Source organism: Dinoponera quadriceps, unplaced genomic scaffold (genome assembly GCF_001313825.1).
Source record: "Dinoponera quadriceps isolate SergipeBrazil2010 unplaced genomic scaffold, ASM131382v1 scaffold1782, whole genome shotgun sequence".
Taxonomy (NCBI): Eukaryota; Metazoa; Arthropoda; class Insecta; order Hymenoptera; family Formicidae; genus Dinoponera; species Dinoponera quadriceps.
The window spans coordinates 1,742,628-1,760,701 of record NW_014555947.1 but is presented as its reverse complement, the minus strand read 5'-3'; the positions used below and the strand labels follow the sequence as shown (position 1 = coordinate 1,760,701).

At 45.9% G+C, this 18,074-nt stretch overlaps 1 protein-coding gene across 9 annotated transcripts in view; it reads right to left on the bottom strand.

The window, feature by feature from the left end:
• LOC106746090 overlaps positions 1-18,074 on the bottom strand; it is a 259,684-nt gene that overhangs the window by 28,442 nt on the left and 213,168 nt on the right. For all 9 annotated transcript variants that reach the window (XM_014622292.1, XM_014622290.1, XM_014622293.1 and 6 more), the window contains one exon: positions 2,957-3,090. In XM_014622292.1, coding sequence (XP_014477778.1) covers positions 2,957-3,090 — 134 coding nt within the window. The remainder of the gene's footprint in view (positions 1-2,956; positions 3,091-18,074) is intronic.

Here is an 18,074-nt window from a genome sequence, read left to right as displayed (position 1 = left end):
CGACATGAATAAAATACAAATATCCAAGGGTAATGAGTATTATTGGATACCACGAGGACATCATCGGCCATTCTCTAATTACTGGATCTATAATAGTACAGCACAACGTTTGAGATGTAAAATAAGCAATCTTTGCAAAAAAAAATCTTCTTAGTGAATTTTTTGCGTAATCGGGAAACTTTCATTAAAGTATGCTGTACTGCTTTGTTTTAGCAGTGTTTAACTTGCTTAAAGATCAGCGAACGAGAAATTATCGATAAAGCTAACGAATGGATCTCATATAAGTATCTATATTTTCAATAAATATTGCCTCAGTTATATCCCGGATAAAGAGTTGAAAGAACAATTCGAGCTAATGCGCGAAACTTTCGGCAAATATACTCGATATTTCAATTTTGCTTTAAAATCCAGTTGCATTATAGAACACTTCGTATCATGTCTGAGTATTACAAAATGTTGATATATCAAATGATATAGCAAATGTTAATATAGCATTCATAGTTATTAAATCCCGCGAATTTTATTGTTATATTTAACGATTTTACGATAGTGCTGAACTACCGTTATAATAATGTATTTTCATTGTACTAATAAAACTGTGCATTGTCATGTGCAAAAATAGAGAAAAGAGAAACATACGAATATTAAGCATCCTTATTATATGAAATTGACAAAATAGTGAAAATAAAAACGAAAGTAGTCTGAAAAAATTCAGGGAAAAAATTGGATATAAAATTTTATCGTACTCACGCGGCTCTTTTAGAACATAATTGAACAATAACTGTTCCACATTCATCGTGCCAAAAATAAATTTAATATCACAATATTCCTTATTTAATTATCCCGATGTCGACAGTCAGGATTCTAAACACAGTGTTACTGTTGAATGGAGATCTGTCTGTATTTATAGAGGCAAATCGCATATATTTAATTATGCTACTCTATTATAGAAGCATCAAATGCATGGAATTAGGACATTGGAATTGGAACAGTAGAATATGAATTTGCAGATATAATAAAATGCAACTGGAAAAAGTCAAATAAGTCAAGCGTCATAGTAGTCATGCACATAAAAAAATGAGACGCTAAGTATAAGAAATGTTACAACAGCCTTGCTTGTATTGATTGACACTATATGTGCTATCTATTGACTTTATTTATTTATAACTATAAACTAGACAATTTTGGAAAAAATGTATGTTATATTTTAAAAGTATCTTGTTATTGTTAGTTGTTGTCCATTCATAAATGTAACTTAAAAAATTATCGTTACCGTAATTCTTTTTAACAATAGCGAGGTTACAAGTGTATTACTTTTCAAATCTATAATTATACGTTTGCATAAAACTACAAAAGTAAACATTTGAAAAACATTAACTTCACACGGAAAATACTTGGTGTGCTCGGGTATATATTAACAATGTAACTTTTTACTTATTCTAAATTGTATTTTAAACCAATTTGAGAATTTCAGTGTATCTTAATAACGAAATTGACGTTACATTTAATAATTTAATAATGAAATTGGTGTTATTGACTTAATAACGCTTAGTTATGAAAAGATATTTTACATCCACTTTTCATAATGATGTAATCATTTTGAATATGAGATTTAGTGAATGAACATTAGTGAAATATATCACATAATTGATATATTTCATTAATATCCACAATTAACGGTTTATATGATTGTCAAATCCTATATTATATGTAATTTTCTCTTTTTACGTATATATAAAAATTAATAAAAATTTACTTTAACGACGCTTATCAACTTCTCTCTTAAACTTTTAATTCCACAGATTTGATCTTAATGCTACCTTGAACAACTCATTTTGACGGCTAAGACAACGAAAACGGAAATTTAAACCATTATCAGGATCAGATAACTAGAAGTAAATTACATTATTAGAGTTAAAATTATGAATATACATATTTTGCTATTTCATTAGTACCAAGCTGTAAAATTCAAGGTTTAACATAGGGCCGAAATTTCGACTCGGCTGGACACGATCGTTCGATCTGTTGAAAGCATCCGGAAAAAAATACCACGGTGCTATTTCCCAGCGGTGCAACACTGTTCCCAAAATCCTTGTCGCGCGACGCCGCAAAAATTTCATTTAATTAGTCGACGCCGCATATCCCGCATGCCACTTTTTACCCCGCGCGCTTATCGAACGTGCTGTTATCGTCGACGACGGTCCGCGGTATTCGGTAATAATAAATCGGAGCGTGAGAGGTATGAGGGTGGGCTACGAAGGGCCACGTGAGGTTATCATTTTGGGCGGTTGTGCAGTATGTTATTGGCCGAGAGCCAATATCGATGATTTAGCATCGGATTCGTGCTGGTTATTGCGCGGGAAAGACCCGCGGTCTCATTATTTATACGTTACATCGGTTACTTTTACCATATATAGCGTATCGCGAACAGGAAATAAAGTGCCGTTTCGCGACGGCACTCGGACGTCGTGCAAGCGGCGATTCTTTCTCGCCAACGACCGCGCTGTATCGATCTCATAGCCCGTTTATTTCAACCTCGAATCATCAGTGGAAACTTTGTAGCGTATAGGTCGGCATAATGCATGGAAAAAAAAGGTTTAGTTGAATTTTCCTGGATAATAGATAAACTAAACCTTTTCGCCGAAGGAAACGGAAACTGAAACGGTTTATCTGATTGTAAGAATCGAATTTGGTTTGTAAGAACCGGGGAATTTCGCTTCCTTCGACCGAAACGCGTTTGGTTTGTTCATTGTCAGGTAAATTCAAGCGAACTTTTTTTCTGTGTTGGGTCACCGGAATTTCTCGAGCTGTTGATCATCTTGATTATGTGACACGCCACTATCAGCAAAATATTGTTTTCCATGTGTAAAATATGTTTGACGTGAAAATTAACCATAATTTTCTATCCGTGTTAACAATCATATGTTCGAGCGCGTTAACTCGCAGGATTTCTCACCTGGCCAACTCTCTCTGAAGATGATGGACTCTCGAGCGCGCTCTCTCAGCCTCGGCCGTAGCCTCGCGTACCCGAGCTTCGGCCTCCATTCGTTGCCGGCGTTCTCGTTCCACATCTCGTTGCGTGGCCTCCCTCTGCAACACACACACACATACACACAATTCGAATAAATTGACATTTATTAATGACAGTTCGGTAGACGGAAAAAATAAGGGTGGCAGGCACGGAGGGAGGGTAATTAATGCGACGGCGGAACGACGGCGATGCAAAATTCAGCGTCGCTCGCCGCGCTCGAAAAATCGGCGTCGTTGGCACGATCGTGAATAATGAATCGACAATAATGACGTCGATACGAGCAATCGCGTCGCCGAAAAGGTATATCACGGCTGGGCCGGGCCGTGATTAATTAATGGCGGATTTAATAAAGTGTTGGTGTGTCGCGACGCGGAGACACGCCGCTCGTGTTATTTCACGTTGTTCGTTTCATCGTCGTTCGTTGGTTTGTCCGCCCGTCCGTCGGGCCAACGGGTGGGCGGACGGCCGGTGGGGACGTTAATTGACTTGTAATTAATCAGCGCGCACTCGTCATAATTTATTCGGTAACGTGCGACGAGCGACAATTAATAAATCACCGTCCGGCCATTCCGACGCTTTTCGTTCTCCCGATTGGGAAAAACGGCCGGGCGGGATAATTGTCGGGCTGATCGGTGAGATCCTCGGCGGGAATCACGCTGGTGCTGTGATTTGTTTGGATTTCCCACGCAGTGGACGGCCGGAAATGAATTCATTTTGCGCACGTTCACGTTTTCGCGTGCGAAAATAAAAATCGGCCGGCCGAGTCTCAGCTGAGCTGAACTGTCCTGAACGTGACGGGCACGGATTTCTGTGGATTTAATAACATTTCTTTAATTGAAACAAACTTTTCAGAATAGAGCAAGTAAATGTTTGACTCACCAAATAGGTTGTTTATCAAACAATAAATATCTTTACGTCGAATAACATTTATCTCTTGTATTTTCATCCAAACATTTCAATGGTTGTCACAAACAATAAAGTATTTGAAAGAAGTAACGCTATGTTGAAAAATTGTTAAAGAACTTCTTTGTTTCAGTGGAACAATATTTGATATACAATGAAATAAATTCTTTTTTTTGGAAACCAAATAATATCTCCTCAGAATAGGACTGTTTATTCTATCAAACAACATTCTATTATTCTAATGAAATATTTTAATTTAAAACAAAATAATATTTGATGTTAATTTTTTTTTTGTTTATATTAAACAAACCCATGCCAAACAAATATGTGTACTCAATCTAGAGAAACCTCTCACTCTCTCTGTGCCAACACAAACGACAAATACATAGTAACAACAATACATAGTAAATATCAACAATACATAGTAAATGACATTGAATAGAGCAACTGTACTCATTCCTCGCAAATTATTCGAACGTCACGCGAATAATCGTGCAACATTGTTTATTCACGCGGCCAATCGCTGATGAATAATCATCATCCCCGAATAGATTATTTAAATATAACGCGGTCTATCGCACTGCGTTTCGCAATTCTTTCTAGGATAACGTCCGGCGACGTCCAGCAGTAAATCCGGACTCGACGAAAATTTAGCGGTCGCCGGGAGCGCGTTCACGGAGCGAGAGACTGGAATTCGATGGATCAATGGTCGCGAACGGGCCGAGGAAAAACGGCGCGAGGCGACCGAAAAACTCGTCGATCTTCGGCTCGGTGCCGGAAGGCAGGAGGGAGAGGGGGGGGGGGGAATTATTCATGAATTTAAATCGAAGCGCCGCACGCTACATTGATTGCGCCCTTCCGGATCGCGGTGAGTGCCGTCGAGTTGCCTTCTCTAAGCGAACGAGCAGGGACCCGCTCTCTGTCTCTCCCTCCGAAGTGCCATCAATAATTGTGCCGGACCAATGTGCCGAAAGCAGTATTTCACGCGATTTAACCCGCCGGGCAACCGCGGCTATCGGGACCGGTCGTAAATTGTCGTTTGTCCCGGCTAGGAAGGACGAAGTTTCGGACGGTGCGCGAGATAATAATGCGCAGATTCGCAATAGAGGCGCGATCGGATCCGGCGGAGGCCGGTGAAATTTATATAGATTCCAGAATTTAAATTCTCGAATCCGAAAGAATCTGGACACTCGCCCTGGGACGGGCGTCCTCGGAGAATTATTACGATCGGAACTGCAGAAGTGCATGTATGTGTGTGCGTGTGTTTGTGTGTGTGTGTATGTGTGTGTGAGTGAGCAAACAAGTGTGGAAATTAAATCGGAAGAAGCGGTAACTGTAAAGACCGAGAGAACTAATTATCTCGGCAGAGCATACACGAAAATATTAATAATCGTAATAAGCAATTATCCAAGTCTCTTAATTGGAAATCGCAAGCGAGACGATAATTAAAGATAGTAATTTAATAATCGCGATAAGAGAATGATTCTACATAGAAAAAACTGCTAGATTCAAATAAATAATTATTTCAACATTCCTTAGCAAATTTTTATCTGAATCAAACACGCACTAATATATGCATATAGAGTAGACCGAAAAATTCGCTATAAGTTACATATAATCATAATTAATTAATCATTATAATTAATATAAAATATAATTGCATATACACTGAAAGAAAGAAATGCTACATTCAAGTAAATCTTTGCTGAGGAGTATGGGAATAATGATTTTATTTGGATTAAGTAAATATTACTTAAATGTGTGTAACACTTTTTCGGCCAGGCGTCAACGTGTTGACAGACGTACAATATTATACATCCAACGCGCGATGTCCGGTAGCTACGTTCAATATACCCACAACTTGATATGCGCTCGGGCTCCTCGCTCATTCACGCGCGCAGGTTCGTCCGGCGACTTTTCGGCTCGCCGCGCGTTCGGACAATCGAATGTAAAAATTCCACCGACGTCGGCGGATATCGTCGCGATCAGGCGGAGGAAGTTCGCTGTGGAGAGAGGGAGAGACGTGGGTGAATTCGAGGACAGGGCTCGTAAGGGGAGATATCGTGGAATACAATCTGGTAAAAGCCGGGTTGACCACCGCTCGCGCGGAGGGGTTTAAGGAATGGCCGGGGCGGATTTATGGCAGCCTTAAATCCTAACGAACGCTCTTTTTCTCCCCGTCGCCGCGCACCACCGCCCGACGTATCCTCGCGACCGCTTTCCGTCGAGAATGTCGTATTCACGAGGTTACTTCCACTTGGAACGCGATTTTCGCCCGTTCTCCCTCCTCCCTTCGCTCCGCCTCGCCTGATCCCGGAAACGGACGTCGCGATTCGAGACGCTTTTTACAGTTCGAATCGCACGAATGGCGCCCTGTTCCGCCGAATCGTACGTGAAACGCTCGCGATTTTATGACGAGTGTCCCGTTCGCGAAATCGATAAAAAAAGCTTCCGTATTTGCGCGCAAAGTGATACGAGAGTCGGGAATTGTTTCTCCCCTCCGGAATAAATAGCGATCGTGCGCGCGAGAAAAAAGTGGAAAGAGAATCATCCCAGACCCTTCTCTCTCTCTCTCTCTCTTTCTTTCTTTTTCTCTCTACTCTTTCTCGTCCGTCGTGCGTTAACGCGTTCACTTCCACGGTTTATTCGGGGTACCCTCCCCATGGGACATGTTGTATTTGTTCCTATGTAATTGTGTGAAACAAGCTTAGCCCGTTTATGTGGAAAATTTTCAGTAAAGATGAACTTGAAGTGAGAAATCGGTGCGTCATACACGCGTGACGCCTACAGCGAACGTGGTAACGCAGCGTTAAGGGTTGCTGCCCATCTAGACGACGACAGGCAAGCGTCTGTCAACCCTCCGTCAAAATATTCTTCAATGCTTCTGTATTGGAATATATTGCCAGTTTTGTCACCGTTATATCTGGTATTAAGGGGATGCCAAAGTCGACGACCAACTTGATAAGCACCGATAACGTAGAACACGTATAAGCTGCAGAATTTCTATATTAGATAAATATTCGCGTTAATCGACAGCTAGAGATGTAGGTTTTGAAATTTTGGGCCGTCATCGAGCAATATTGCAATTCATTTTCACGCGTACTTTCAGTATAAAAGCATTTATCGCACTCTTTTTCTTCCGGTGTGCTACATTACAGTAATATTTACTTAATCCAAGTAAAATAAACTACTCCAATATTCCTTAGCAAATATTTACTTGAACAATTTTTCTCAATTTTATGCAATACGACCTGAACTTTGTAGAAAGAAGTCGATATTTTGCCCGAAAAGTTTTCACATATAGCATCCTCGTGAATATTGAAAAAATGTTTCGACGGAGAATTGACGAACGTTTGCTCACTACCGTTTAGATGAATACGCAGTAAAAAACATTTTGTTTTCGTGTTAAAATCGCTCCTTGTTAAAAATTTTATGTTTGACTCCCAACATAGCTGTAGGTTAATATAATGTGATTGTGTTATTTGAGAATTTTGTGTTGAACTGATATTCAACATCTTTTATGTTGAAATAGCACAATTTACATATAAGTATATGTTTAACGTAAAGATTATGTGGTTTAAATATCACATAGAGATGTCTTCTATTCTCCGTTTGTCGTCAAAAGACAAATCAAGTACTACGTCAGATCGTGCTGCATACGTGAAATATAAAGGTGAAGTTACGAAGTGAATCACGCGAATAGTAAAACCTGCGTTATTCTATAAAACAATAAGAATTATGCCCGTTGCAGGCGATGGCAACATGTTACGTGTCTTAACGTCAGAGTTGCCACATACGGGGCGCAGAAATATTTTACTGTGTACGAATCCAGCCTAACTCGTTGAATTCGCATGTTCCACATAACCGATATTTTGCGACGCCTCATATCGCTCCACTCGTATCGCGCGACGGGTAACGAGCTGCCCCCGACGAATCGGGTCTCGTACGGAGGCGAAAAGCGAGCGAAAGGAAAAAAGAGCTGATATAATCTTCAAAGACACCCCACAGAGAGGGGCAACACGCGCGCGTCCGATAATCCCCCGCGCTCGCTCGTGCGCGGACGTCGCGCACGTGCGCGTACGGTTTCATTCGGGACACGTGCAGCGTGCAACGAGAGGAAGACGCGTCTCGCGAGAAGTCGCGTCCAATCAACGCGCGGCCGCGCTGCATCATCGGGGCTGGCAAATAATTAATGAGCGGCGAGATTCGGAGACCGGTGGCGGTGGGTCGCTCGCGCGAAAAAGGCCGCTCAATAATTCAGCTCGCGAGTTCGCCGACTCGTCCCGTGGCCGATCGAGACGCCGCCGTTTCGGCCGACACGTGGTGGCCGCGTGAAGCACATCCTCCGAGAGCGAAAGGAAGGAAGGAAGGAAGGAAGGAAGGAGGGACTCTCCGGCTGGAGGAGCAGCTTTCGCTGCGGATTGATAGCAGAGTCACGCGCCTGCGATCCCCGATACTCTCCGCGCGAGAAACGGAGCCGCGATAAATCTTTCAGGCAGGCTCGCTTTCGCACCTCTCCGAGACAGAGAAAGAGAGAGAGAGAGAGAATCCTCGGCCGAGAGAATCGCGGCCTTCTCCCTCGCGCGTTCTCTCTCTCTCTTCGCCATCACGACAAGTTACGAGGGAGAAACCGGGCAGGGTGGGTAGTGGTTGGTCGGTGATGGTGAGAGCGCACGGAACAATGAGACATCCCGCACCAGCGAGAGAGAAAACGGTCTCTCCGCCGGTCGTTACTACTCCACAGTAGTAGTGGTTACACCGCGGAGCACGTTGATGGCTGTTTGAAACTTCCTGTGCCGACAAACCGCCGCGCGGGCCCGCTGCTATCGATTTTGGCAGCGGCGGTGCGCGAAACTGCGAGTGATGATTAAGTCATTGCGCGCCTCGCACCGGTAAGATGCAGACCACGCGGGGACGGGCAGTCATATGCGTGGCCTTGGACTGTGCGTAGTTCTTTAGATCAAAGTATAGTCCAGATAAAGTCAGCGCATGAAAAATCAATTAACATATTAATAACATAACCAAACGCACGTGCAAACCGAAAATGTCACTCCAACCCCACCTGCCGCGGAAATTCACATACTGTTCGACAGAGTTCGATCTCATTTCGCGCGATATTCGAATTTTCGTCGTATGTGAAATAGACGGGACACGAAGAGATACGAGTCGCCGGTATTTCACGAAGTAACACGCGGGAGAATATTTCTCGGGCAACGACAGAAACGAGGAAATCGTGCGCCGTTCAGGCTTGAAAAATCGGGCCCCGCTAATTGCGCACGGCGGAAAAGGAAATCGATTCAGCTCGGTTTAGCCGACGGGTTATCGTCGTGATTTAATGCTCGCGGTTACGTTGATAACAAGCACGTTTCGGGCGCAACGCCACATACCGGCCGCCATCACGTGGAAGTGGTTGTTATCAATGCTACCGGCCGTGCACATCGCCGGCGCATTGTATCGCGCGACATAATGCGCTCGTTGCTCGATAGAACGCTCGAAAAAATCTCCAGCCCGAACCCCGGAATGTTCGACGGCCGGGCATGCGGCGTGTATTTCGCTTGCCGGTATCCGCGAATCGAACCGGCTGTTTCGCAACTTAGTAACCGGGCGCTGTAACGGCGCTGAAGCGCGTTTACGCGGCGCGCTACGCACGGCAAGCTATGCGCGTCGAACGCATTCTCGCGAGGGAATTGCCGTTCTTTTCGTCTTTCCCCTCTTCCCCCTCGCTTTTTCCCCGCTTCTTTTCTTTTTTCCTCCATTTTATCTCGCTGCCGTACTGCCCGTTCTGTCTCGGCACGAAACGGCTCGCGCGTATTGCCGTATAACCGACAATTCGCCGCTCATAACGCTCGCTTTATCTCGAAGCGAGGCAGTTTCGCAATATTACGCGAGCGTTTAAAGCCGGTTTAAAAGGATAGCGCGCCCGGTGTCCCGACGAGGCGGGAGATTTCGGTTGAGCGCCTGCGATTTGCCTCACGAACTTACGCCCGGCTTTACTTCCCTTGTGAAATTTTATCACGATATCCGGGAAGCGTCTCAATGGCCGAACTGTGTTCCTCCCTCCTTTGTTCTCGTTATTTCGTTCCTGCGATTCGCAAGTATACATACCGAACGAATCACGGACATTCTTCGAAGTTTTGGCCTTACGTTAAACCTTTATTTCTACGACACAGCAGGAGCTAAAATAACAAGATAATAAAATAGCTTCAAGTTCAATTCTAGCATGATTTATTTTTATTTTAACCATGATATGTCTTAAATTTTCGTTGTTTTAGCGCCCAAATGGGTTGTTTCACAGCAACCTCAAAATGAAATCTGTACACGGAGAAAATATCGCAGTAAAAATTACCACGCACATTTCGTAATGTTGGACCACGCCGGAATTATAACTGAAATTATGATGTATGTTGCAATTTGGACGTACTTCATTGTACACATCACTAAACATCACGATACACATCATAATTTCAGTCATCATTCCGGTCCAGCATTGCAAAATGCGCGTGGTAATTTCTACTGGAACATTTTCACCGTGCAAAATTAAAGGTTCAAGAGAGAAGAAGTTAACGAGAGTGTGGTATCGTCAAAGCAAGTTTTTATTGGTCTACAGGCCATCTAAGGGAGCGGAAATAATCCTCAGAAGCATCGAAATTTCGTCTCGGGGATCACGCTTACATTCTCCTGTTCGGATGATGGTGATTGCTTCGACGCGGATCCGCGGATCGGCGAAATCGCTGAAGGTCACGAGCGGGCGAAAGTGCGCTCGGCATCGCGCGTGAATGCTTCATTCATCGGCAGCGAGAGATCCCCGTGAATGGCTGTCTCTCACGAGCGCAGATATCCGCGGGCAGATACCTGCGAGCGTTTTAATGGCCCGTGAATTTCCTCGTGGCCTTTTTTCCTCGCCCACGTGTCTATCACAGTGCCGTTCATTCAGCCTACCTACGGTGCGCGTACACCGTCTTCGCTCAGGCCGTCGTTACTCGGTCTTCTCGTGCGCGGGGGAACGCTCTCGCAATGTTATTAATCGTACTGTCCTTTCACGCGCACTCGCCGAGTATCGACAGTGCAAACATGACATTCGTATCGTTCTTTTCGTAATTTATGAATCCCAAAGAAGAAAATTCGTTCCGAGATACACAGGGCGAGGCAATAACCATTGCAACACCTTGCATATATTTTGAAATCTGAGAGTACGCAATAAGATATTCCGTTACTTGTGTTGAAATCGGTCCTTGTTAAAATTTTGTGATTCATTTTATAGCACATATATCCGTGTATTAATTTAATTTAATATATTGCGTTTATATTGTCTCGATATTTAGTGTTGTATCTATATTCCAAAACTAAGTGTCAAAAATTAACACACAATTCTTTTTTCGCTGTCACTACATTAAGAAACAGTTTGCTATTCCAGCAGAATTGTTTCCTCCGTGCGATTGAATTTATCGCGTCCAATATCCAGCGATTTTTCTAGCCTATCTCTCTTTCTCACTGACTGTTCACATTCAGAGCCTTCAATAACAGTGATTGCTTCACTCGGTACATCCTCTTTTACAATAACACCTTCTGCGAGCGGAATTCCCTCAAATACCGCGCGAGAATCGCACGCTCTCCTCGACGTGCATCCGCATTCACACGACAAAACGACGACTCCCTTCGGAAGTCACGCGTCGCGACCCCCGAAGAGAGCGAAAGGGAGAGAGACCGAGGAACTCACCCTGCTCTGCTTAGTGAGATTGGCGCCCATCGGCCGGCGATTCCGCGTCGTAGTGCCGACGGCGACGTTGCGACCGGGGACGCCGTCGGCCGCGGGACATCCCCGTCCTGAGGGTGCAGAGGGACTCACCCCTCCCGCGCCCGCTCCCCAACTCGGGTGCACTCGCGCGGCCACCCTGCTGTTGCTCGTCGGGCCCTCCACCGGTCCCTTTATTACGCGTCGCGTCGAGCCACCCTTGCACGACAGTCTTCCACCGACACTACTACCACGACTGCCGACACCATCGACGACGACGTCACCACCACCACCACCGTCAGCACCAACACTACCGTTGCAGCTTATGCCGCTGGTATTGCCGCTGCTGCTGCTGCTGCTACTGCTGCTGCTGCTAATACTATCGTTGCAGTAGTGGTCGTTAGTAGCGTTACGACTATTGCCGCCGCAGCTGCTCTCTCGGCCGGCACGACTGCTACCACCACCCACCCTCGTGACCCCTCGGAGCCCTGCGTCTTCTTTCAACCACGGCACCTCCGACGACGACGACGCGAGTCGTCCGACAACCTCCCCTCGGTGCGACGTTGTCGTAACTGTTAGCGAGTCGTCGTCGCGGCCGCCTCCTAATTTCCCGAGGTGCCGCTCCGTGATAAAAGTATCAGATAAGTATTCCCGAGGAGTCCTTTCCCGAGCCACCCGACCGAAATGAGAACTCGTTGATTTCGAGTTCGCGTCCCCCAGGCCACCGGGACGATGATCCGCGATGTCTCGCCGTGTTTACATACAGCCGGCGGGCCCTTACAAGGTATACGTAGAAAAGATATATCACGATTTCGAGGTAGAGGATTCCGCGGCCCGCAGGACTAAGGCAACGCTCTCGCTTCCTGCTGGCCGTCCCGATGAGACCAGCTCGCTTCTTTCGCGGCGTCCGCAAATCTACTTCGGAAGTTGCTCTTCAGCGTCGAGCCGGGCGACCGGTCATCTCCGCGCGAGGAGCATCCCCCAGGTCGTCGTCCTTGTTCTCGTTCCCAAGCCAGCCACGTCTCGACGTCAACTTCCGCCCCGCACTTCGCCGCCGGACATGACCCTCCTCCTCGCGCCTTTGCTCTTGTTCGTCATCCGACTCGCATCGCGCTCGCCGTCGAGTGTGCCGCGCGAACAGGAAGCGATCCACCTCGTCGACGTCGTCGTCGCCTCGAGACTCTTCGTGGTCGATGACAACAGAGGGATAGAGAAAGAGGAGGAGAGAGTGCACCGAGCGCCGCGACGCTTTCCGACCGACTGACGATCCCGTCGCCGTCGATTAACCGGCCGCCGGCGACCTTCTCCTCTCTGCCGCCGTCCCCTTCGGCTCTGACTCACTGCAACCCTCGTGAGCGCGACCTCGCGCATGTGCACGCGTTACACGCCACGGCATCCCCGCCTGTTCGTCCCCTTCGTTCGCTCGCTGCTTCGTTTCTTCATTCGCTTCTTCGTACTTATTCGTTCATTCGCTCGTACACACACGCACGTCTACGCGGCCTGCGTGCGTGCGCCCAAGGAGAACTTCCGGTTGCACGTTTGCGCGCCGAGTCGGACGTGTCTTGACTGGCGGATTTTCCGGGCGAGGGTGCGAGCGAGCGAGCCGCCGAGGAGACAACGAGGGAAAGCGAGAGAGAAGCAACGCGACACGAGGACGAGATTTTTTCGAAAATCAACGCGAACTGCCGTCCCCGGCATCGAATTCTCTGCGTCCGCTGCTCACGGAACACCGGCACTGCGTCCATGGCGTAATTTTTCCATGGCGAGTGCCACTTCGCGTTTTTCATGCAGTTTTTCGGGTAAATTTAACACGCTTCACATGTCCCCAAATGCGAACCGCACCAATTTTTATGTCGATTTAATACAAGGTGAATATGTTGAAAAGTAACACAAATATTACGTAAAAAGTTAATACAAAATTAATATCCGTGATATGTTAGTCGATATTGAAGTATAAAATGTGTCACTTTAACACAGACATATGTTTTGAATATCGACGCAACACAAAATATTTAGATAACAAAGAAAATATGTTAATACATGGGTGTATTAAAAATTTAACACCAAAATTTCAACAAGGACCAACTTTAACACAAGTACAAAAGTTTTTTTTTTACGTATGAGAATAAAATAATAATTTTTTAATTTAACGATTAATACATTATATGCCGTATGATTTTTCTTTTAGAAACTTTCTGCTGAAACCGAATGAAGTTTGAAAATAAATAAAAAGTTGAACCCTGAAAGTAGCAATCGCGATTTTGATGCTGAAGTAACATCAGGTCTATATCATATAAAAATCATCATTTTCTATGAAGCTGCATTCTTTCTTATCCGATCTTTTCTTTCGGAACGGAAGCACATAGAAATTCGCGCTGATTCTACGACTCTCTCTCTCTCTCTCTCTTTTCCCTTATCAAAATTCCTTCGTCTAACGAATCCGACATTCGTAACCTTTCACTCTCGTTTCATTTTTTATGTTTTTTCTCCTTTCGCGAGACGTCCTCTTCAATTATTCGATTCACCGGAACATCGCGTACGTAGAGTACGAAGAGAGCGATCTCTCACAACGGGAATGTCATGCAAATTCTCTCCCAAATTGCCCCGGGAAGCATCAACATTCAGACGACATACCGGGCTCGCGGGATCCTGTATCGATAATACCTCGCGAGAGCTCGCGAGAAGGTGGGTTCTCTCCTTTCATCCCGCGTCTAGGGTTAGTCGATGGCAGAGCTTTCCAATAAACGGAGAGATCTCGGCTTTGTGACTGCCAGAAGATAGATAAGGTATGTCGGCAGGACGGGCAGGAGGGTGGCTCCTCGGCAAGGACCGCTCGCGCGTTCTCCGGGATCTCCGGTCCCGACCGCGCATATTAAATTGTTCGCCTCACAATGTCGACCCTTCTCCTCACTCCTCGTTCCTCGTCCGCGACGATTCCGCGATATTGGCAACCTGTTAATACACTTTGCGGAATGACTCGCGGGAAGCCGCGCCGACGGACGAGCGAAAATGTGAAGCCTCACGATAGCGAGTCACGATTGCTATTAGCCCCGGACGTTTTATATCGACACCCGCGGGGGATTGAACGATCAACGTTACTCCGGCTGGCAAGCCGGTCGAGGGTGACGTTATACAGGGTGTTCGATCATTTTCTCGAGACCCGTGGTGTACAGGCAAAACGGATGAAATTGGACAGAAAAGTTATGTACCATTTTGCAAAATTTCTGATAGTTAATGAGAAATTAATAGAGAATAAATTAGAATTAATGAGAATTAGAATTAATGAGAATAAATTCTCGATGTAAGATGAATTTTTTTCTGTGTATACACGACTTTTCTGTTCAGTCTCACCCGTTCTGCCTGTACATCACGGATCCCGAAGAAACTACTATCGAGCACCCCGTATATTTAAATAGGGGACGCACGTTTTTCTTCGCCCGCAACTCCGCCGTGTTCACAGGGCGGCTCGTGGTCGCGCTCTCGGTTATTGTTAACATGTAATAATATTTTCCCGCGAGTTATTTTTCCTCCCTTCGCATACGTCTGCGAGCGTTTCACTTGTGCAAATATTCTCGGTCGGGAATCGGCGAGGCGTACGCGGGGGGTGGGGGAGCGAGCGTCGACGTAAAATATCGCAGGAAAGTTGCCGCTTGGAACTTTTCTAACGGGCGAGCGTCTCAATCTTTCACGTGTCGCGTTTCACGGGGCGGTAAGCGCGCACGGCAGGCAGGCGCGCATGAAAACGCGGAAAAAGAACAAATCGATAGCGCGACACACAGGCTGGTCCCGACAACGGCCAACCCTTCCCGTCCTCCTCGTCGTCGTCGTCGAGCAACTGTCGTTTCCCTAATTAATTAAATGGCACCCCTGCGTGCTGTTCCACGCGAGCTACGGTTACGGTAACGCTTAACGGAGCGGCCAAAAGTGGGCGTCGCGCTTTAACTTTGATTGGCCCAATAATTACGACGAGACCAGCCGACGTGATCGCGCCGACGTGATTATTCGGGCCTGCGATGTTTTTTACGCTCGTACGCTACATGATCATAACCGTCGCAACTAAGTTACCCGGACGTTACGGCTGTATCAGATAACCGAGATCGCGATTAGGACTCGGCCGGGACCGAGAAAGAGCGAGAGAGAGAGAGAGAGAGAGAGAATTAGCGGCGATTTCGGCCGGCTGGAACTTCGACCGCGACTTCGTAATCTTGTTAGCCTGCACGCGCTCGCCTAATGAATTCATAACTTCGATTGGCCCGTAATATCCCTTACAGCTAATCCGTTTTATAGCGTTTTAAAAGTGATTAGGGTCGGCGCTAACGCGAATGAGCGAGCGAGCGAGCGAGCGCGGCGTTCAACGGGCGGAACCTGTGCTCGGAAGTTTTGCACGTTGAGGAAATTCGACGTTCTCAAAATTCCCTTAAGCTGATTTTGCACGAGAGAGAAAGAGAGAAAGGGGTAGAGAGAGGGCGAGAGGGAAGAAGAAGCCGACGTCGAGCCACCCTCCCGGCTTCCGCCGCCAACGAGGTCGACCCCACGTGGTGATTTATCCGCGGCTGGGTCCGCCTTCGAGGACCGTACTTTCATTTTTAACGTAATGCGAAAAATATCCGACCGCCGTGTGGCGGCGCTTTGGAAAAGAAAAGAAAAAGAGAAGGAAAAAAATTCATAGCGCGCATTAAAGGATGCGAGGGCCGAGATACATAAACATGAGGGATTATTTTCTTAACGCACGGCTCGCTCGTGCGCGGAAGTGGTGCGGTATACAAAAGGGGATTATGCGTTAATACCGGCCGGAGTGATCGACGCAACTCCATCCCTACCGAGAGGGTCGTGAGGGAAATTTTTATCTAAAAATATCTCTCGATATTTCCAACAAGCCGCGGTCAATTCGTTTCGTTACTTTCACTCGAAGTGCCTTCGCGAAATACACTGGGAAACCAGTTTGGTTGCATCAGTCGAAAAACGGGCAATTAAACGCGATCTGGTTGAAGGAAACAAACTTTCTGGTTATAAGACAGAATGTCTACCACCTGAAAAAACCTGGAAAATCTGAGATTCTCGAGGAATTTTATGGGAAATCAGAGAATTTTAAATGGACATTTCTCGGTAAACCATATTATCGCGTTGTTCGTAGACTAATGTTGTATGACTGACTGAATTTTATTCAATAATTAAATTATTAAGAAACACAATAAATATATATTCATTTGCAAGATACATTTAAAAATACCTTCATTTTACTCGGAATTTTTTCCCGGGTTTGATTAGACACTAAAAACTAAGAAATAAATTGGCATAATAATAATAAATTGGTATAATAAGAGCCAAAAAGTCTCAGAGTATCGACTGCGTGCATTCCGATTTTCGCGGATTTCTCATGAAACATCTTCGCGGCGAAACGATGAAGCATTTATACTTCATAAAAATATTATTTATTATTCAGTAATAAAAAAAATATTTTATTATTTTAGTCGAGCTGTCGGAAGATGATTTTATCTCGCGTTAATAAACTCGCAGGAGACTCGAGGCCCTCGCGAACAGTTTCAATTTGATAAATCTTTCATTGACGTTCCACGATAAAGCGGTACTTCCGGCGAAATTGGAAAAAGTTCGGCCCGAGCATTAGAGTGATCTACAGGATCAATCCCCGTTCGTGATCCTTCGTCAGTGCCCGTATCCCCCTTCCACATTGCATGTGTAGTCGCTCGTCTGTTCATGGACTGCGCTATTTTCGTGCCGCTCTCCAAAGGATGTCTATAGGGGTGGATTTCGCCATCCCCTATTAACCGCCCCTTCCTTTTTAAACACGGACACACGCGAACACGTGCGCGTATATCTTCCCACAGTGGATACACGGGGGGTATAACGTATATATACACGGTGCCCCGAAACGACCGTATCGAATTTTTTCAGTAATGTAAAACGCTGCGATTGAATTTCCACGGTTATCAATGGCAATTAACGAATCCCCCCGACCGACGTTCGCGGTTTCCACGATTTCCGTTCGAGGAGAAAACGCTCGGGGCGATTCGCAGCTCGTTGAAATTTTCCCAGAAGCGAGACTTGGCGGGAAATCCCGGTGTTCCCGGCGCACCCTTCTCGCTCCCGATCGTGATCACGAGAATGGTAGAATATTATCAACCCTTCGAGTTACCCCCTCGCGATAAGAATGAACTCGAGCTCTTGGAATTAACGCGACGAAGAATTCGTCGTTACGATCGTCACATGATCGGCATCCGACGGGAAGACACCCTGTAGATACGCGAGCTACATGGATGTGTGCCTTCACGGCAATTAGCATGCATCCAGCAGAGCTTAGGGATCGCTGAGGGTGTCCGAATAATCCTGCGTGATCTACGCGAGTTTCCGATACCCATATGCAGTGTGCTTATGGTACCGCCTGCCGCA